Raw genomic sequence first — 22,212 nt, 5'->3', positions numbered from 1 at the left:
GTTGCGAAGATGATTAATAGCTTATGGACTTAATTGTAACCACTGGAATTTTCTCCTTAGGAGGCTTTACTCAAAAGGGGTCAGGTCCCCCCAGCTTCTTCTCTTAGCGATATTCATTCATTCTACCTTGAAGGATATTTCAGTCGTCATGGTGAACCCATGGGTGATGACTGGTTCTTCTTCTGCAGTCCGTCCCTTCCAGCAGTCCAGCTCCACACAGCGACAACCAGACAGGAGCACTTGGCGATACATCTCGACAGAGGAGTTTCCAGCTAGCTGGCCAGCTATAAAATACCAACAAAATCAACCTCAGAATCCCACAAAGCAAGAAAGACATTGGTGGCTTCCTACAAAAGTTCTTCATCAGGAAAACAGGATTCAAGAGCTTAAGGAGTTGTTCTCAGCATTTCTTCAATCTCAACATACCAGAAGATAGTGGCACAAAAATGTAATTGTGGGTCCCTAGCAGTGGTTTGGGGGAAGCAAGAATTGAAGTAGAAGGGCATTGTAGCAGTAACAATAATTTGTGCTTATTAACTGCTTACCATGTGCCAATTACAGTTCTTTGGACTTTCAATGTATTACTGCTGTGGAATAACATGAAGTTCTGTGGTTCTCCACGGGGGTCCCATAAGCAAGAGGAGCTGTGCCAGCTGTCGAGGCCTCAGGTCAACCAGGTCAGCCCACACTGTGCTGTGAAAATGCCCTGCAGCTATCCTTGCCTGTGTTACAAGACTGTCACAAGACCCTCAACCAGGACCAGAGAGAAGGAACGACATAGAATACTCAAAGAAGATAAACTGGTCTGTTCTAGAGACAGTTCCTTAGGAAAAATTGTAACAACCTTAACCCTTCCTTCCTCTCACATAAAGATAGCATTGAAGTGAGTATAGCATGATCCTTTCAAGACACTAACTAGCTGTATCCTTGCCACACTGCTTGATGGTTGTATAAAACATAACCTCCTTTTATTCATGGATCCTCTGCTATAAAAAATGTTCTTAAGACATCTCCCAAGAAAGGGGTTTTAGAGCAGTTCACCAAAACTCCTTCTGTTTTATTTTGCTGGCCATAACACTTAGTAACACTATGAATAAACTCTCTCTTTCTTAAATATAAGTCATATCGAATTGAGTTTATGCTACATTTAATCTTCTGATATAACTACCTTTATTTTTTCAATAGCTATTTTCAGATAATGAAAGTAGCAGAGAGCAGTTTGTTTGTCCAAGTTTCCGAGCTGGTAAATGGAAGATCCAGGATGATAACTTTGAAACTCAGTCTTTTAATTCTAATTGCTTCCCTATGAGGGAGTATTATTGACAGGGTATTCTATCATACAAATCAATCTTTCTGTCATGTTTGTACAAAGCATGAAGGCTTAGAAAAGCTAAACATTTTATTTCAAAACTGGAATAAATTTGAAGGAATAAATTTAACAAAAGAATAACATATACTCTGATAATTACAAAACATTGTTAAAAAATTAAAGAAACCTAAATAAATAGAAAGACATCCCATGTTCATGGAATGAATACTTAATATTGTTAAGATGGCACTAATCCACAAAGTGATAAGACATGTTAAATTCCTATCAAAATCCTAGCTGGAGTTTTTGCAGAAGTTGACAAGCTGATCCTAAAATTCATATGGAAACATAAAGGACCCTAAAGAACCAAAGCAATCTTGAAAAATAAGAACAAAGTTGGAGGACGCACATTTTCCAATTTCAAAACTTAACTACAAAGCTCTTGTAATCAAGTAAGGATAGACATACAGATGAAAGGAATAGAATCAAGAGCCCACAAATACACACTTAAATTTATGTGAAACTGACTTACAACAAAGGTGCCAAGACAATTCTTTACAGAAAAAATCATCTTTTCAATAAATAGTGTTGGGACTACTAGATAGTCATATGTAAAACCCCCAAATGGAGTTGGATCCCTACCTCACATCATATACAAAAAGTTAACTAAAATGTATTAAGGTCCTAAATGTAAGAGCTAAAACTATAGAACTCTTACAAGAAAACAGGGTGAACCTCAGGACCTGGATTAGGCAATAATTTTGTAGAAATGGACCAAAAAAACCAAGCAACAAAGGAAAAAATAAACTTCACCAAAATAAAAATCTTTGTGAACAGACATGAAATACTCTATTGAAATGAGAATTATAATAATCAAGGCATCTGGGAAGTTCTTGGGGCAGAAATGGAAGCCAAATTATTGCTATTTCACTTATAAAGTCCATGGAAAGCACTAATTTCTTGATAAATTATTTTTTCATAATACATATTATTTTATTTACTTATTTATTTATTTTATTGAGGTATCATTGATATACACTCTTATGAAGGTTTCACAAGAAAAACAATGTGGTTACTACATTCACCCATATTATCAAGTTCCCCCCATACTCCATTGCAGTCACTGTCCATCAGTGTAGTAAGATGCCACAGAGTCACTACTTGACTTCTCTGTGTTACACTGTCTTCTCCATGACCCACCCAACACCATGTGAATAAATCATAATATCCCTCAATCCCCTTCTCTCACCCTCCCCCACCTGTCCTCCCCAATCCCTCCCTTTTGGTAACTGCTAGTCCCTTCTTGGAGTCTGTGAGTCTGCTGCTATTTTGTTCCTTCAATTTTGCTTCAATGTTATACTCCACAAATGAGGGAAATCATTTGGTATTTCTCTTTCTCTGCCTTACTTATTTAACCTAGCATAATACCCTCTAGCTCCATCCATGTTGTTGTAAATGGTAGGATTTATTTCTTTCTTATGGCTGAATAGTATTCCATTGTGTATATGTACCACCTCTTCTTTATTCATTCATCTACTGATGGACACTTAGGTTGCTTCCATATCTTGGCTATTATAAATGGTGTTGCAATAAACACAGGGGTGCATATGTCTTTTTTAATCTGAGATCATGCTTTCTTTAGGTAAATTCCTAGGAGTGGAATTCCTGGGTCAAATGGTATTTCTATTTTTAGTTTTTTGAGGAACCTCCGTATTGCTTTCCACAATGGCTGAACTATTTTACATTCCCACAAGAAGTGCAGGAGGACTTCCATTTCTCTGCATCCTTGCCAGCATTTGTTGTTCCTAGTCTTTTCGATGTTGGCCTTCCTAATGGGTGTGAGGTGATATCTCATTGTGGTTTTAATTTGCATTTCCCTGATAATTAGCATGTGGAGCATCTTTCCATGTGTCTGTTGGCCATCTGAATTTCTTCTTTGGAGAATTGTCTGTTCATATCCTCTGCCCATTTTTTAATTGTGTTATTTGCTTTTTGGGTGTTGAGGCATGTGAATTCTTTATATATTTTAGATGTTAACCCTTTGTCAGATAAGTCCTCTAAAAATATATTCTCCCATACTGTAGGATGCCTTTTTGTTCTGCTGATGATTAAATTATTTTTAAAAGATTAATAATAAATAACTTTTGAGACAAGCTCAACATCAAAACACAAATGGAACTTTTTGGTTTTCCACATTAAAGATTTTCTCTGATTTATCCATCATGTTTTATAATAGTTTAAAGATGACATTGATGAAAATTGTCAAAATGACTTTGCAATGGACAAGTTCTACCTCTTGGGAGTCATACAGGACAAAATGGGATTAAGCTATTGGCTTAACTTATGTTTATATGCATGTTACAACACCCAACATCAGCATAACCCTAAGGATTGACATTCTTGAGTTCTATAGCCCTAGCATAATCAATTTCTCTACTGCAAAAATAGGGCATTTTAAACACACAAATGTGTTTGCAAAAACAAAAATGCTGACACAGTAATCTAGAAAGTCCCTGATGCTAGATAATCAATTTGCCATTTATAATTTCCTCAGTGTGTTGTAATAAAGGTCTTTGCTGCATAAAGGAAAATGGGGCGGTGGGAGTGAAGAGGTAAAGAGAGTTATTTACATGTTATTCTTAAGCTTAAGGGAGGGTTGCTTTAGCTAAAAGAAGTGAAGAATTCCAATAATTATCAGGTTGACTCCTTAAAAATGCTAGCTCCCACAGAAGATTGCATGGCTATTAGAGTTGAGCAGATTTTCTTGTGTAATATCTAGGAAACTGTGAAGTATATTACTATGTCCAGTACTGTTACATAATGTACAATTTATGAGTTTATTTCCTTATATTTTGTTGAGTGTTACTAACTTCAGTAGGGAAGTTACCATGGATTTATTAGCTAGATATGGTTTAATGGTAGATTGAAGGAGATAAATACTTAACCTACTTTACTATGTTCAGCCATAAAGACTTGAAGAGTTTCTAGAAACACTTCCTTGTATTTGCTTGGAAAATGTTTTTATCATTCAGAGAAAAAAAGGAATTTGATAGTACTTTTTAAATGTTCATCTGTTAATGTTTTGAAAAACATGGTAATAAGGCATGGAATTGAGTTTGTGAAATACAAAGGAATCCGAAAAAATAAAACTAAAGAATAGGAGTGTGTGGGTATTGTGTTTATTGTCCAATACGTAAGCCCAAAAATAACTTATTGGTAACCTTGTTCATTATTAAAAATGAATAATCTTTATTAGAAATGAAAATCTCCCAAAGAAAGCATGTTTTGAGAAAACTCCCATTCATTCATAATTGTCCTGTTCTTTGGAATGCAGAGTAAGTTCCTTGAGTGTTCTCCTTCATTTTTTACAAATTTGTGTATTAATAGTCTCCATTATTCTCTCCTTTTCTGACTAAAACCGCTTTATTTTTCTTTGCTAAAATTGTTAAGTCCTCATTATTATATCCCATCCACTCATCATATCTCCATTTGATTAGATCCAATAAATGTAGCATCTGGGGCCCAGAGATTGCTGGGGGTTGGGATTAATGATATGTCATGAGTCACTCACCTCTTGTTATTTCTGAAACTAGTATCTGACATCATCTCTGCCTGGCTGTGAACACTCTCTGGAGTACATTCCAAGTCCATGATTGAATTTGGGAGCTGAAGTTCCAGCTCAGATTAATTCATAATAGTGCCCCAAGTCATAGCTCTGCAACTTCTCACTTGACTGCATTTATTTTGGGCAGCTGGCTACATTCACTTGAGCTTTGTTTCAGATTTCCTAGGGCATCCATGGATGAAAGAGACCAGAACACTGAAAATAACAATCCCTTTATTAACATGGGCTTCTGAGAAATTTCTTATCTCGCAGTGTGTCATGATTAATTATCTGTATTTTATATTTATCATTATTTATTGTTCCCTCTTCAAACTTTAGGGTAAAAAGATTCCAGAATGTGATACATTTGTTAATTCAGTGTCCTTCCTCAATAAACATTGTCTCCTTCCATGAATGGAGATGGGGACTATTTCTTCTTGCTTTCAATGCTGTAATAGGTCACATAATTCACAGTCACCCTTGAGGGGATGTGTTGGTCTCCTTGAACTTGTGAGGTCTCCTTGACCTCAGTTTGATTTGATCTCATTCTTCCATAATATCTGCCTGCTGTCTCAGGAAGACCATGAAGCTTTCTTGAACACAGATCTAATTGCCATGAGATAGCTTAGGGGGAAAGTGGGGAAACAACTTTCAACATATGCCTTACTGATTACAGGAGCTCACCATTAGGGTCTGGGCACATTTCAAAACACATTCTCTGCGAGAGGCAAAATGCTGGTTGCTGCGGATACGAAATGACAAAAGACACATTCTTCACCCTTGTAGTCTAGGTGGGAGGCAAGTACAAATAAAGGGGGAGGTTCTTCTGTGCCACGGAGTTCAAACTATCACCCAATCTTACACTTCTGGTGGCCCTTTCTTTCTCTTTCTCCTTGACAACAAAATATTCTGGTTAGGTTCTGATATTCTTCAGGGTCTGCTCCCCAGCCCTGAGGTAAATTCTTAATTCTTCTCAGCCAGTCACAGTGATTCTGTGGCCCATGGTAGTGATTAATGTGGGCACTGCTGTGTGATAAAACTCTGAGCCTAGTGTTACTATATCTATTAGGGCATAAAGGAAAATCTACTGGGTTGTGGGGGGACCTCATTCATACAAAGGCTAAAAGACAGGGACTTTCCTTATGCCACAAGTGGATCTTACATCATAAGGAGGCAATACTTGGGGTACACAGTCATCCTGAAACCATGGGGGAAGCCAAATGATAGAAAGCATCTGGTTCTCTGATGACATCAGTGAATTCCTGATTTAGTCCACCCTCTGCCACTCTGCTTTTGGGTCTCTTTGCTGTGTGAGATAATAAACCCCTTAATATTTAAGCCATTAAGTAATAGTATCCTACTGTACAGCCAAAAATACCCTGGCTATTTCAACTTATTTTTGTTGTACAAATGAAGAAACTAAGACTTATAAGAGTTAATTTACTTAAACGTAAATTTAAATTTGGTCAGTTTATTTGGTAAACTCAACTTCTTTTTAGATTACCACCCACCGTTCAAAGCTCTGTATGTGCTTTAAAACAAAAATAAATGATAAAAGATGCACATGCCTGGGGCTAAATGAAGGGGATAGGTGTGAAAAAGGGAGTGACAGTCTGGGTTAGCAGTGGATGACTGACAAGGATAAAATTATGCCTTGAGTCATTTTTTGAGCATTTCTGCAGCAGGAACATATAGATGGGGAGAGGAAGAGAATACCCCTTTGATACATTCAATCAGATTCATCAGAGGGATAACAGAAACCTCACATATAATGTGTTTTTTTTTTTCCTCCTAAGCTGAATAAGGATGTTAATTATTTGGAGATAGACCACTTTCCATTCCCTTGCCTGTCTATATGGAGCCATTAGCCCCCAGGTCATTTGGAGAATGGGAAGATTTATGAAGAGCTGAAAAAGTATAGGTTGAAATTAATGCATACAGTTCTATCCTGAGCGAATTCTGTTTTGAGTCATAAGGGTAGATTCCTCAAGGAAAAACAGTAATTTAAAACATAATCACTACTTGAACTACTGCCAAGACTCTCTAAAATCCTAAAAAAAATGACCATCGTAATTAAAAAACAACTCAATCTGTGCATATATTTCTTTCAATGACCCGAGTTATTTTTCCTTCTGGATGTCTTGATAGTCAAAAAGGGGCAGTAATGAATAGAGAAAAAGATGCAATAATAACAATGCATTGCTAAGTTGATTGGTTTTCATAGTGTATATTTAATTTTTACAGCCCCATTTAGTGCTCAAAAGAAACTCCAAATATTGCAATTCTCCTTATTTGAATTTAGACTGGCAAGTCTCAGGAATACTGGCTCTTATAACATTCCAAGAAAATAAGTAGCTTGGTGATGGTGGGGGAGGTGGGTTGGTAGTAACATTAATGATTGTGAATCTGCAGGCCTTTTTTCCTACATTTGAAACATTCCTACATTTGAAACACTGCAGTTGGTGCCAACCTTTGTATCTAGCCTTTTAAAACTCATTTGAATAGGAAAACTATCCTTTTTCCACCAAACACCCCTTACTATGAAGTAGTATGTCCATAGAAAAAAGTTTCTACTTGTTCTATAAATGTTTGCAAGGTATAAAATCTAACTCATTTTCTATGTATTGATTTAAAATTTAATTGGATTCTATTAGATTATATGTCAGTTATAAATTTATTTTATAATATTCTTAATTTGCTTTGGGAAGTTTGAATTTCTATATCATACATGCTTATATTTACCCAACAGCCTGTGAGAGATAGGAGTTCTACATTAGATTTATTTATAATTAAATAAAGTTTACTAATAATATTATATGAAATAAAGCCAAATTTTACCTGTAAATCAAAAAAGGACTTCAGGCAAAACTTCAAGAGCCTACATTAGAATTTATATGTAATATAAATTTTGTGTTTTTTTGGTAAATTATATGGAAATATCTTTAACTGCCCTGCAGATAAATAGAAGACTTTGGTACTGAGAAAAGGTAATATTGTGAGAATGAATTTATATAATATAAACCTTGGTGTAATCATGCAAAGCTCAGAAGGGTGAGCAAGATAAAATTAAAAAAATAAAAATTAGAACATGATTTGAAAAAAGTGACAGAGCTTTAAAAATTGAATATTCAAAAATAAGTGGGAGAGGGGAAAAAAGATGGTGGAGTTGGAAGGCAAGGCGGAAACCTCCTCCCACACATACACCAAAGAAGAAACTACAGCAATACAACTAACCCTAAAAATGACCTGAAGAAAGCAGAACAGACCACCTACACCTGGGGAAGAAGAGAAGACCACACAGAAGGGGAAGGTGGCAGAGTCATGGTCAGTGGGAGCCCCAACCCTCCCCTCATCCCAGTCCACAAGTGGGAGGGAGAAGAACAGAGCTGAGAGAGGATGGGAACCCAGGAACTCTGCACACCTGGCCCTGGAGATCTGCTCTGGGAACACGAGTTCACACTGCATCAGGCTTTGGTGATAAAAGGGACTGGACACCAGGGAGGGCTGCGGCGCTCTTGGAGGCTGAGACTCCTGCTGCGTGTGGAGGACCAGCGTGCTCCAGCAGTCCCTCTGAGACCCAAAACAGACATGGCAGTTTGGAAGATTTACTGGCAACAGGAAGGGTACAGAGAGATGAGAGTTGGATGGAGCTTTCTCCACTGGAAAAAGGGCAGGTGAATGACATTTTCCCAGCTTCCATCAGCCCAACTGGTTGGGTACTTGCAGGAGCCCCAAAAGCCCCATTCCCCTCACTGGCAGCTCATCACCGAGGCACTTCCCTGCACACTTGCCTCCCAGCCCGCCCTGCCCACTCAGCCCAGTGTGTCACAGTTTGCTGCCTGACAGGCAGAGGGAGGCGTTCCCAGCTTTCTGGGCCTTATCTCAGCCCAACTGGGAAGGCACAGCTTGGAAGCCAGCTCAGAGCACTCCTTCCTCCTTGCTGGTGGCCCAGCCCTGACACTGGGCTCTGGCCACATGACCTGCCACCATGCACCTACCCTGCCTATCCCATTAGCCCAACAGCTCCCCCATCACTGCAGAGCAGGCAGAGCACAGCTCTGCCCACAAAGATTCCAGCACAAGTGTTTCTGCTGGGCTGCCAAAGGGCCAGCTGAGGTAAACTGCCATTTGTGGCACCCTGAGATAGACCACTGGAGCAGACAGACAGAAAGGCGATCCCACCCAAAGCCCACTAAGAGCAGCTGGGCACCACATGACCTCTTCTTCATAGAGCCATTACTCTCCAGACCTGGAAGCATAGCGGATCCATCTAATGCAAAGGCAGAAACACAGAACCCTGACAAAATGAGGAGGCAGAGAAATATGTTCCAAACAAAAGTACAGGAGAAGACACCAGAAGGAGGGCTAAATGAAACAGAATCACTGATCTTCTTGATAAAGATTTCAAAGTAACAGTCGTAAATATGCTCACTGATCTCCAGAAAAGTACTGAAGATCTCAGGGAGAACTTCAACAAAGATAAGAGTTTTAAAGAGTTCAGATCTAAAGAACACAGTAACTGAGATGAAATATACAATGAAGAGAATGAATAACAGATTGCTGCAAGTATAGAAAAATCATCCATGAGATGGAAATTAGAGAGGAGGAAAACAATGATCCTGATGAACTGAGAGAAAAAAGAATCTCTAAAAATGAGAGGATGCTAAGAGACAACTCCAAACAAAACAATATTTGCATAATAGGGGTACCAGAAGAAAAAGGGGTAGAAAGTCTCTTTGAAGAAATAATTGCTGAAAACTTCCCCAATCTGGGTAATATGGGTAGCTGGTGAACCACTGTGCTGCACTTGAAACCAATATAAGATTGTATATCAACTATACTTAAAAAGAAAAGTGAATTCTAATACTACTGGAAATTAAATAATTGCAAAAAGAATTGGTTTCCTTGGTCAGAAATCAAGTACATCAGATGGTGGTGATATGAAACCATTGTACAGATATTTGGAGACAGCAACCTGAGTTCTTTCTTCATCAAAAAATTGAGTGGACCCTTGTCTTTCCTAGTAGCTGAAAGTTCCACCTTCTGAGAATTATTGTCATTAATATGCTAACACCCCAAACCAAACTGATAACAATGGAGCCAAATTCTCTGTGGTATTTGCATTTACAAGTTATTCAGAGGGAAAGCAAATGAGCAACTCTGGGAAAAAATTATTTGGGCTAAAAATCCTTAGTGAACTGCAGTTAAAAACAAAATGGAACTGCAGAGAAAAACTGAACAGTATTCTGTAGTTTTATTGTTTGTATTTATATTAAGTAATTTCATTAGAGCTATTACTGTGCTGTCAGTAAACAAATGAGTGACTGTGTAATCTGTTAGACATTAGGATTGGTAAGGAAAGCACAACTATAGAATCAGAAATTTAGATTGGAAGATAGGAGTGGAAATACTTATGTGAACTCATGCCTTAACAAGAAAAATAAATAAGAATATCTATCTATTCTTGCTTTGTTCACTGAAATGGTCCAGGAACAACAGTCCATAGCACAGGGTCCAAACTGCTATTACCCCCACAATTTCTTTTCCCATTCAAAGGAACCACGGCTCATGGGGAAAAAGTCTGATTCTATGTGGAGCAGAAAAGAATAAGGTAAGCCTGGGAGATCTTTATGGCCAGGCAGGAAGGACGTTTTCAAAGATCAGGGGGTTATGTCAAAAGAGTAGAGAAGTCAAGCTAAACAATGTTTCCACTGACCAAAGCTGAGCGTTTGAGCATCAAAAAAATAGTGGTTGTGTTCTTTGTTTGTCAATAATGTTCTTTATTTGTCAATTCTCTTTAAGGAATTCAGAAGGAAGAATGGTTGAACCCTGTGCTAATCTCTTGGACACCCCCCATGAATGTCCTATCCAGGACCTGGATCTCCTTTGTCATTATGTGTACAGCGCTGCTGGGTTACCCTGCAACAGACACCACACAGTCCCTAGGCAATGAGCCACTAGCACATCAAAACCTCCCTCAAAGTAGGGCAAGCATCTACAGCTCAGAGATACCAAATGGGATCCCAGACTTTGGTTGTATTGTGGGTCTTAAGTTCAGGCTATCTTATATCTATTTCGGTGATGGATTGTGTGAAGCTGGAGAGTGACACAGTTTTTAAAAAGCATTTTGTTTTTTAACCCATAGAATTTTACAAAGGCTGATAATTAGGTATCTTCCATACAGAAAGTATTCTACAAGAAATGTATTTTCATTAAGAAACATCTTTGCTTATTAAAATCTGTATTTACTACAAATCTTAATTTTTAACTGTGTTGACCTAACATATGTATATATATATATATATATATATATATATGTTTTAATATGTTTCTCATTAATAATCTACTAAAAACCATGGCAATGCTCAATTTAGGATGAAATTAGGAAACACACTGGTGGTTTTTCCCCACTTATTATAATGTTTACAATGAGATATAGGTTGTCAATTTGTTTATGTCTAAAGCCCTGTTCTACCCTTGAGCAAAATTAGCAATTTGCCTTGAGCAGAAGTTATTTAGGACTTCAGAACTGTTTCTATAGGTGAAAAATCATCCAGAGAACTGGGCAGGATTGTAAATGGCTTCAGTCCACTGAAAAACGAGTTCAGTTACACAAAAATACCATTGGTCTGAAAACAGCTGACATGGATATGTTTTAGAAGAGTTGAAAACTTAGGAAGAGATACGATGTGAAGAAATGATATTGCTGCCTATGGACAGAGTCTTTGGTCCTGGAATTCCAGTTCTCAGAGGCATTTCAGAGGAAATTAAAGAAAATGTGCCTTCCCTTCTGGACAACAGAAAGTAGAGGTTGATGAAATTTGGTGAGATGGGCTACAGTAATTGTCAAAGAATTATAAATCCATACCTGTGAGGTAGGTGTTATGTGAGGAATTAATGAAATAGTGAGAAAGGGGCTGAGACATATCTTCATTCAAATCCAGTTTCTCAGGTGAAACAACTCCATTTTCTTCTCCACTCAGATAGCGCATAAATCCATCCACTGATATCTGTCCTGGAGGAAGTGAAGAGTTAGGAGGACTGTGAGTATATGCTCTTTATGGTTGCGGGTATCCTGTTGCTTTCATTTTTTACCCCCAGGAAACACTGGTAGCATTCAAGGAAAAGATAGTAGCCAGAATGGCATTTTAGTGTGGATAAACTGTAGTCTAAGATCATGCTAGTTCACTACAATTATCTCCAAATGCCACAGATAACAGAAAAAAGTAGTTATGTGAGCCTCACCAACTTTTGGAAAATTGAACTCTAAACACCAGTCTCCTGTTTTGAAATGTAAGAATTGTTATCGACTTTACGGATGGACACAAAAATATTATCAATGCTTAACCCTAGGTGATAGAATCAAGGGTGAGGTTCTGAATTTTCTATTCTGAGTATGTTACTTTTATAATCAAAACTGTTATTCACAAGTGGTTTTATTATTTAAAATGAAGTGCAAGTGTTTACAAATAATGACTTTTCTCTCTGAGACAGAAACTAAAGATGAACACAAATGAGTCTCTACTAGGAATAAAACATTAAATGCTCATAAAAGAGGTCATCAAATTTCTTATTTAGAATGACTTTACTTCAAATGAAGAAATGTGGCTCATATTTTACTGAGTTTACTCAGAGTCTATCTATTTAGAATATTTCTTTTGCTGTAACTTTTCTGAGGTGGTAAATGCCTGATTTGAGATCACTCCTTATCTTTATAGTAACAATCTTTATGGGACACATCTAGATTCCTTTGGTCCATCACCAGTTTGTTTCTTGAGCCTTGATGAACAGTCTCAAAAAAAAAAAATAACCCAGCACATGTATAAGTAGTAAAGACCTTGTTGATACATTCTGGATGGTAGCGTTTCTTTTTTCTGGTTGACACGGTTTTATATTAACATCAGACTGATATATTTCCACTGGAGAAAAGTTAGAAAATAAGATGAGCAGAGAAGAAAAATAAACCTTTTCTGAACATACCTAACTCTTCTTCAGAGATATCTACTGCTAAAATCTTGGTGTATATGCTTACAGGAAAAAAAGAAAGGTATGTATAATTCATGTATAATTCTTTTATGAAGATGCTACATATGTGACATAGTAACCTTTGTATTAACTAAACAACATATTATGAATATTATCATGTAATATATAATATTTATGTTTTATATATTATAAAATAAATAACCACAACATGACAAAGTAATATTCCATTATCATGGACATTAAAGTTGTCTCTAATTTTTCACTAGTATAAATGACATTATATTGAACACTCTGGTAGTTAAATCTTTGTGTACAAACTCTTAATTATTTCTTTAGCATGCATCTTCAGAAATAAATTATTGGTTTAAAAACTATGCATATTTTTAAGGCTTTTAGTACCGATAATTTGCTTTCTGCTAAAGTTATAGCAATTTACTCTTTCACCAATGGTTTTCCTCCTCTTTATCTCTACACTGAACTCACAGACGAAAACATGATGTTCTAATTTTAATTGATTTGAGCATTATTTTCTTGAATGGTAAGAGGTGTGTCATCTGTAAATAAGACCAGCATTGGGTATTTTAAACTATTTTTACATCAATACATTTCTCAAAATAACTGATGAGTACCTTTTCCAATTCTGGCAACATTATAGTTAAATTGCCTTTAAGATTTTCCAGGAATAAATAGATAAAAAGAAAGAAAGTTGGTTACTGGCTCTCGATAAGTGGAGCTGAATTTTATAAAAAGAAGTATTCCTAAGCAAACTTAAATAGGAATAATTATTTTCACTATGAACTCCTTAAAAATCACCTCTAATATAAACCTTCATCATTTCAATAATGACAAAAGGAAAAAAGCGTTAAAAAGGTCTCTTGCATTAGAAATAAAGAATATGACATAAAGATCCTCACACTGGTATTTTTGTATGATCAGTTTGTAATAGATGCCATAGTTTATACCTCTGAATAACCAAACAGCTATCAGATAACAAAGTGATTGTTCTAATCATGCAGTTACTGATGAGGACACTTTGGTCACTGACTTTGAAGCCTTCTCTTAAAAATTCATTTACAGTAGAATGCATATATCATTCAGGCTGTCTTTGACTTTTTAGAAACAAACCAAAATCAATGCCCCTTGGACCAAAGCTATTTCAATAAATGGCTTTAAAGATATTTTGGAGCATAAAACTCATTTAGACATTGAGAAACACCTAATTTATTTGTAGTCTTCCTTTTTTTTCTGCAAACAAGTTCATCTTATCAGCTTCTTCCCAAACTAATGTCCACTTCTCCCTCCCTTGCCCTTCCTTCCCTCTTTCATTACCTTCTGTTCATGAACAAAAATTTATTGACTGTCTGCCATGTGACAAACACACAGAAAAATATGGCAAAGTAAAGGACATGCTCTACCTTCAAAAAGCTCAGCATCTAATAGAAAACAAGAGCGTTCACACCTTGATGAGAACCAGGCATGAACTCCTCCAAATCAGGGTGTGCATTTATGTCTTTGTCATCCCTGGACTCTACCATGATGTTTTGTGCACAATGGGTGTTAAATCAGCACTTCTTGTCACTGATTAGTGATTCAAAATAGAAAATAAATTGTTTTGAAATGGCAAGATCACCAGGCATAGCATAATTTTGATTCTTTTATCTGATTAGGTCCAATCATATGAAATTGTTAATATTTTGCATTTATAACCTATGCAAATGACAATTTTCTACACAACTCAATCTCTAACTACAACTGTTCCTCAGAGGAGAAGCAGTAAATGCAAGTGTCTTTAGGGGCCAGCAAAGGAAAGTAATGTGACTGCTGTAATAATGTGTGCACTCCCGAACTGTGGATGTGAAAAACTCACAAGTGTTTCATAAGTGGGACATGGAGAACTCATACATTCCTTTTAAAGATATTCATATAACAGCAATAAAATACTATGTGACCAGCATACCTCTATTTGGTGCTAGATTTGACCCTGAGGCTGTCAGTTTATGTCTGTTATCTTGCAGGAATAAATATCCTTTAGTGTGATCAGAAACTTTTAAAAGCAATTAAAACAAAACATATGCCGATATGGCAAGGATGACAAATTAATTTTAACTTTAACACTGATTCCCATTTATTGCCTGTAGTGCCTTCTGGGCACCTGTGTTGAGAAAGATTCTGAACCATGTTTGTCATTAATTTTGTTGTCTGTCATGGGTGCAGGACAGAAAAGTGGGGTACACAAGCAATGTATTTGCTATTCTCAAATGAGGATATTATAAATAAGGTCAAGTTATACTTTGCAACATTGCAAAGAACATGTGTCAAAAGTTTTATATGCTTCATTAATGAGGAAACCAGGAAGATGTCAAGCCATTTCAAAGAAAGTCATGAAATGAAACACTGATACATATTACATATAGGTGTGTATCAGCAACTCCACCCCAAAACAAATAAAAGATCCCAAAACCTAAAAAAAAAAATCATATTGGATATAAAGCTGGTTAATATCATATATGTCAATTAGACATAATCTTTGGGTTATCTTCTCAGTTATTATTTCATAGAAGCTGAAGATTTTAACAAAATTTTTAGTGTAGATTAAAATCTGTAAAAAAAACAAGTTAGGAGAATCCATGTTTGTGAGGATTATTTATATTTAATTATATTAAATACGTTAAAAATCCCCAGTGTAGGAATTTACTTAACCTTGAATAACAAACAAGAAGGAATTTGCAGGGCAGTTCAGAATATGACCATGGACTATAAGAAAGCAGACCATGGGGAGGAACTTTTCAACCCCAAAGCTTTGCTTGGATAACTAAAGGACAAACGACTATGGCAGAGATTGTCAAGGCAAGAAAGCCAGTGAAAAAGTAAGGATAATGTCTCCAAGTTGCAAGGTGTCAGCTAAGGGGTCAGGCATTCATTTGCAAAAATGCATATGTTTCTGGAATAATAAATTAGTTTAAAAAATAATTCTGTCTAGTAAAGGCTTTGGGACGAAAAACAGATCCTAAGCAGATTTTTGCTTTGTTCTACATAACTTCCAGCTGGAATGGTGCTGTTATTGTTGACTTAAATGGATCACCAGTCCTTTTCCATCAACCTCTGCATTATTTTTGCAGAATGAATTACAGTTTTTCTTTCTAGGCCACTAAGAGGCAGAGAAAGATGAAAAACCTTGAGAATTAAGATCAGAAACATTGCTTTTCTAAACAAATTAGTAACAGCACAAGAAATTCAGCTTCCATTCATGCCAGCAGTAACTGATCAGGGACAAATTCTTCAAACATAGGATGAGTAAACTATATGGGCTTTTGAGTCTCTTTCCTGCTCTAAGATTCTATAAATTCAAATGGTTTAATATATTAGGGATGATTTCTATCTATATTAAAACAAAATGTCCCATATTAGAATGAGATTGTGAAACATAAAACCACAATTAAAAGCAATGCTACAATTTTCTGGAATAAGATCAACAGGAAGAAAAGTTAAGTTCAGAAGGATATGGCCAGTTGACAAAGGCTAAAAATAAAACCCCTTACATTTTTTCTTAATAAAAGATTGGTAGTCTTCCAATTGGATAAGCCACTCATCTAATGACACCTAAAGATCTTCGTAAGCATATACATTATTTGAACCATGTTGCACCAAAGTACGAAAAATATAAATCCCCCAAGAAATGGAGAAAGCACTGCTCTGTGAAGCTTTTCCACTCAAAAGAAGTTCTGGTGTTCAATGAAAAAGGAAACTGGTGATGCAACAATGAAAAGATGTGACTTCCATGGGAAGGAAGAAACTACAAAAAGAGGAAAGTGGCATGACAAAATCACAGTCCCCAATGGCCGTTTGTGTCTCATCATTCTTCAGCAATATCTTCACTGCCAAGAAATTCTCAAATGTCAGGCATCTTTGCACAAATGCCATGGCCAGCAACTGTACCTTTACCTCCTTCCGTCTCTCTCCCTCCCCTAGGGTAGGTAATGATGAAGGGTCCACATTTGTCCTCCTGAACATGTCAGGGAAGCAGAAATTTTATATTCTGTTGTGATAATATAAGACCTTCCAGTGATTATTTAAAACCATGCAGTGTATCCTGTGACACTCAGCTGGATTATTTCATGCTTATAAGTGCATGCAAAAGCGCTTGAATATTTATTGAGGTATGAGCTACTCTGATGCCTTCTCTAAACCTGGAGCCATTCCATGGGGTTTTGGAAGAACTAAGAATGAGGAGCATCTGTGTCCAGAAAGGGAACTCTGGAGAATAGAACAGAAGACTGATCTAAGAGCTTTGTGGACTGGTTCTTCCATCTTCTTAGGTTCTGACCTCTTTATCTATTGGCTTCTAGAAACCTACTTCCAATAAAACTTCCCAGCATGACCTCCTGTTCCAGGCATCTCAGAAAAGATGTTTCGGTTCAAGTCTCTCCAGGGAGAAAAAGATATCTTGAACATACCTTGGAGTTAGTTGGGGCTCTCCTTGGTGGTGGTTATTAATGAGTACTTTTTTAGTGAGGGCCCAACTGTGTGTGTCAAGGGTTAAGAATCACCAGGATGTGTCCATCAGAGTCCTGACTTTCAAGGACCTAAAACACAAGGCATGGAAAATCTCTTCTTGATGCCTTTGATATATAGTTCAGGTTTCTCTTCATTTAGTGTAGTGTAGTGTCCTAATGCACACATAATTAAAGAGTTTGTAGTGGAGCAATGTGACCAGTTAGCAGACAAACACATTAACTTCATATTGGCCACATAGGAGCCTTCTGGTCCAATTCATTTTGGTCCAATTTTGCTCCAGTTTCTCTCTCACCTTTCTGCTGCCAAGTTCTGACAGAAAATGGAGGAAAACTGGCCTATTTTAGTTGATGACGGACTGAATTTGGAAGAAAGGAGTGGGGAGAGAGGCTAAATATGGCCAGTTGCTGGAGTGGCTAAGGTGCAGTTAAGAATCCACCAATGGATTTGCTCTTGATGCAAGTTACTACTATAGGAGATGACTATGAGAAAAACAGCATTGTCCAGAAGCAACTGGCAAGGGTTGTTTTCTAAATTTAGATGTACTTCTGTAGCTACTCCAGAATTATTAATACTAGGACAACTCGTAGAAATAAGCTCCCTCATTTCCCCTTGATTAGAAGTAAATGTTTTCAAATCTCTTGGTTGATGTTTTTGGTATTCACTTCTATATATCAAATAATATGCTTGTAGTACTCTATTTTAACTTACGACTATGGGAGATGAGGATTTTGTTCCTCTCTCTACCCCACAGTACACATACACATTCTTCCCATCTTCCTGAGATAGTTATAATTTAGTTAGATCACTATCCACTGCTTACATTACCATTGCTGTGTATTCTATTCAGGGCTGAGTCATAAAGTAAACCAACAATTACTTTTCTTTTCAGGCAAAATTTAAAATTTTCCCTATATTTAATAATCTCTTGTTTTGTCATTTGCTTAATTTCTTTGCACATATCTCTAATCCAACTTCAAACTCTCTACCAGTTAGCTAAACCTTTTTGCAATATTTTCAAACACAAGTGTTCTCCCAGTTTCAATTTCTTGAAGAAGCCTTTCCTGGAGTCTTGTGACCTACTCTGATCTAGATTGATCAGTTTCCATTTCTTTCACTTCTACTGATTGAACAGCTTTTATTTTTTGTATACTACTTCTTCCATGGTGAGCTTTTTCATTTTAGCACAACCACATTTGTCTGTAGCTTCCTGAGAAAGCGTTCATGAGTGCTAAACTTTTATGGCTTCATGACCTTTGCCTACTTGATGGATGGCTTAGTTGGATGTAATATTTTAGGTTGGAAAAATTTTTTTCTTTAGATTTTTGTGGGATAATTTGCTTTGTTGTCTTTTAACTTCTAGTGTAGCTGTTAAGAGGTTCAAAGACTTCCTGATACATAATCCTAAAAATACACATGTGTTCTGTTTTATTGTTTGTCTCTCTGGAAATTTCTAGCACCTCATTCAGTCCGCTTCTTGAAATTGTACAGTGATTTGCTTTGATATAGGTCACCTTTATCCTCTGTGTTTGGCACTCTTTGAGCTCTTTCAGTCTGAAAGCTATTATCATTTTATTTGGAACATTTTCACGAATTGTCTCTATGGTAATTTCCTCTGTTCTCTCTTTCTGGAATATTATTTGGCCAGTGTTTTCATTCTTTAACATTCTGCAATTTTTCATTTATATCTTTGCTCTACTTTCTGGGAGATTTTCTCAACTTTATTTCCAATTTTTCTTTGAGTATTTTCTTTCTGCTACTTTCTTCTTAATGTCTGAGAGCCAGTTTAAGTTCTCTAACATTTCTTCAACAGATAGCATTGTGTTCTTTTTTCAGTGGTGCGATATGATGTGTTCCCTTTCTAAGGATATTAATGAAATATGTATGTTTAAAGTTTTCTCTCACTTTATAGTCATTGTTTTCCCCAAGGTTGCCTTTTCCCTGCTTATTTCTACTTTCTAAGGACGTTTTCCTCTTATATCTAGTAATTTGTAATGGTCTGTTCATATTTCAAATTGATGAAATCAAAAGCTGATTGGATTTTTGAATGTATCTGGATATCTGACTATGAACATGAAAAGTATGAGAATTGATAATCATTGAAGAGGGATCAATCTTTATCTCTTTGGAGTAACCTTTATCACCAGTATTTTAGGTCTTTATTCTTAAGCTCATCGGAATCCTGAGGGAAGATCTGTTTAATCACTTTCCAGGAAAGTACAGGCCCAGACACCAGCGTTCCAGAGCCAAGTGGGGGAAGAAGGCTGGAGTTCAGTAGTCAGTATACTAATGATCCCTTTTATCTCTTTGCTTTCAAAATGGTAGCACTGCTTTCACCTGGGACTGTTTTCTTCTCTCCAGAGAATAAGCCATTATTCTCTGGTTTACTTCCAGCTGGGAGTTCTAACTATGCCTTAAACAGCTGTCAAAAAAATCCTTATTTTAGGTTGTACTTTGAAACTCACTTTAGAGGAAGCTAACACTATCAATTTCTGAGATTTTAAGGCTTTCATGGAATGACTTAGGTGGCCCCTAGTCTTTCACATGGCTGATCTATGTATGATTAGTTTTTTTAGATGTATTATAGCTATAAATGTATAGCCAGCTGTCAAAATTATGTAATTGTTATCTTTTATCCTATTATCTCCATTTTTGCCATATTTTTCCTTTGAAAAAACTCTTCCAATGCAATTTTGGTGTGGTTTCAAGAGAGTTTAATTAAATTATTATGTTCAGACCATCATATTTATCCTGATGTTTCATGATTTTTCTACTATACCAGACTGCAGAATTTTTGTTGATTAAATTAAAAAGTCCAATTTCAGATGCCTAATCTTTTGATCTTACTATTTTTAGATAAAATTAAATCACATGGGAAGAACTGAAGGTCTTGCATGATAAGGGATTATGGGTCTCCCTGGTTTTCTTTTATGTAAATTTTCTAGTAAAATTATGCAGTGACTAATATCTCACTACAGATCACACCATTTGGATAATTTGTCAGTTTTCCTGGCTCTGTCTTTTCCTAGGTAGAGTGTAGAAACAAAGGCAACCTGAGCTCTCAGGTATATATCAGGGGGGAGTTTGGCCTGGACTCTTTGGCTTCTCTTGCCAACCTCACAAAGCTGTCTGTGAGGACAAGGGCTGGGAGTGTGTTTAGGGAGATGCCAATGTCTATGGGTTTCTAAGCCAGTCATGACTGAGTCAAGCCGGTCTTTGACTTTATGAGTGCCAGTGAGTTGGCCAACTCCCTTCAAGTGGTCATGGGATGTGTCCCACATGACTTTACTCAGTCAGCAGAAAATACATGCAGATTTGTAATTGTGCATCACAAATATCTCACGTAAGGTTACAATTTGCATTCAAAGCACTGGTGGAGAAATCACCTTGATTAAATCTAAAATAATTTAAGGAGTCTTCTGGAACTAAATTCTAATGCAGCTGAAATAAACTGCATATTCAATCCTGCCAGAGTCAGGAGTAGTTAACAGATGAAATATTTTCTCTCTTATATTTTCCAAGTCCCTCCTCCTCCAATATATAGACAGTAACAAAGCATTCTAACCTTGTCTCAGGGAAGGGAGGGATGGCAGAGAAGGAAGAACTAAAGGATTCCTTTCCTGCTCAGTTCTGAGGACACTCTGCTACTAAGGGTTCCCTGTCCCCAAGTCTAGGGGATGTCCCAGACAAGCCTGATGTCCTGAAGAGGGAAGCCTGTGGCTCCTTTCCCCAGAGATGCTCCAGGAAGTTACTCCTCTCTGCTGTTTCCCAGCGGCCAGGAGGAGCAGGAGAGCTCCGTCTTTACTCCTAGCTCTGCCTCATCCCCGGCACAAGCACTAATCAGACAGCCTTAAGTGTCTAAAGCCATCAAAATAGACCAGAGGAAGGGGAGAGGATAATTTTGAATAGGGAAAATCGATCCTCAAACAATAGGAGAGTTGATTGTACTTCATTACATCGCAGTGACAAGGTACCTGCCCTGTCATTACCTGTTCCTCTTCACTTCTTTGCTCAGCCCTGGTAGAATTTCTTTTTCAGTGCACAAGTAAGAAGTGTATCTGAAATAAATCCATAGATCCTCTACCCACAAATTTCAGGGAAGGCCAGGTAACACAGGCTGATGCTCCTCACTGCACAGGAATGTTTGAACCTGGGGTCAGTCCTTAGCACCATGTTCTCATGATACTTCACACAGCTCCAGGACCAAGGGAAGGAAAAAGTACAGCAGGGGATGGTCAGAAGCTAATCTCTAAGTAGAATGCATGCACATTATGCAGGTGCCTTGGAAGTTCCTCAGTCAGGCTTTTTCCTATTTGTATTTGCTATTTATTGGGATAGTTACCTTGGAAATGACCCCATCATGGTATCAAAGCACTGGTGACATGGAACTGCTCCTTATCTTACTCCTAAAAAGCAGATGTAAGGGAGCAGCAGTGAAGTACTGAACAACAACAAAAAATTATGCCATAGAGACTCAAGGAGAAAATATGTGGCTGGATGTGTTTACGAGCACAGTATATTTTTTTTTAAATAATGGACTCTGACTTGAAAGGAAATACGTAAGTGCAAGCAAGATAGGAAAGGAAGAGAGCCAGTCTTTGAAGAACTTCATGAATGTAATCTATTTCCAGTATATTACTTAACAAACCTTTATATATTCCTTACTATATGTAAATATTAAGCTATTTCACCCTCATAATAACTGTATGGCATGGGTAGCACTTTTATGCCCATTTTATGGATAAGAAACCCAAGGCAAGTAGCTTGTCTAAGGTCATAGAGCTTATAAATGGACTAAATG

General features: G+C 37.0%; 1 protein-coding gene across 11 annotated transcripts in view; it reads right to left on the bottom strand.

The window, feature by feature from the left end:
- The window catches only part of PLCB1 (phospholipase C beta 1), a 670,724-nt gene that overhangs the window by 161,947 nt on the left and 486,565 nt on the right, over window positions 1–22,212 (bottom strand). For all 11 annotated transcript variants that reach the window (XM_073236918.1, XM_073236919.1, XM_073236920.1 and 8 more), the window contains 2 exons: window positions 11,782–11,928; window positions 127–284 (listed from right to left, as the gene is read on the bottom strand). In XM_073236918.1, coding sequence (XP_073093019.1) covers window positions 127–284; window positions 11,782–11,928 — 305 coding nt within the window. The remainder of the gene's footprint in view (window positions 1–126; window positions 285–11,781; window positions 11,929–22,212) is intronic.

This window comes from Manis javanica, chromosome 5 (genome assembly GCF_040802235.1).
Source record: "Manis javanica isolate MJ-LG chromosome 5, MJ_LKY, whole genome shotgun sequence".
NCBI lineage: Eukaryota > Metazoa > Chordata > Mammalia > Pholidota > Manidae > Manis > Manis javanica.
Note: the sequence above shows the minus strand (reverse complement) of the source record. Positions and strands in the feature narration are given on the sequence as shown.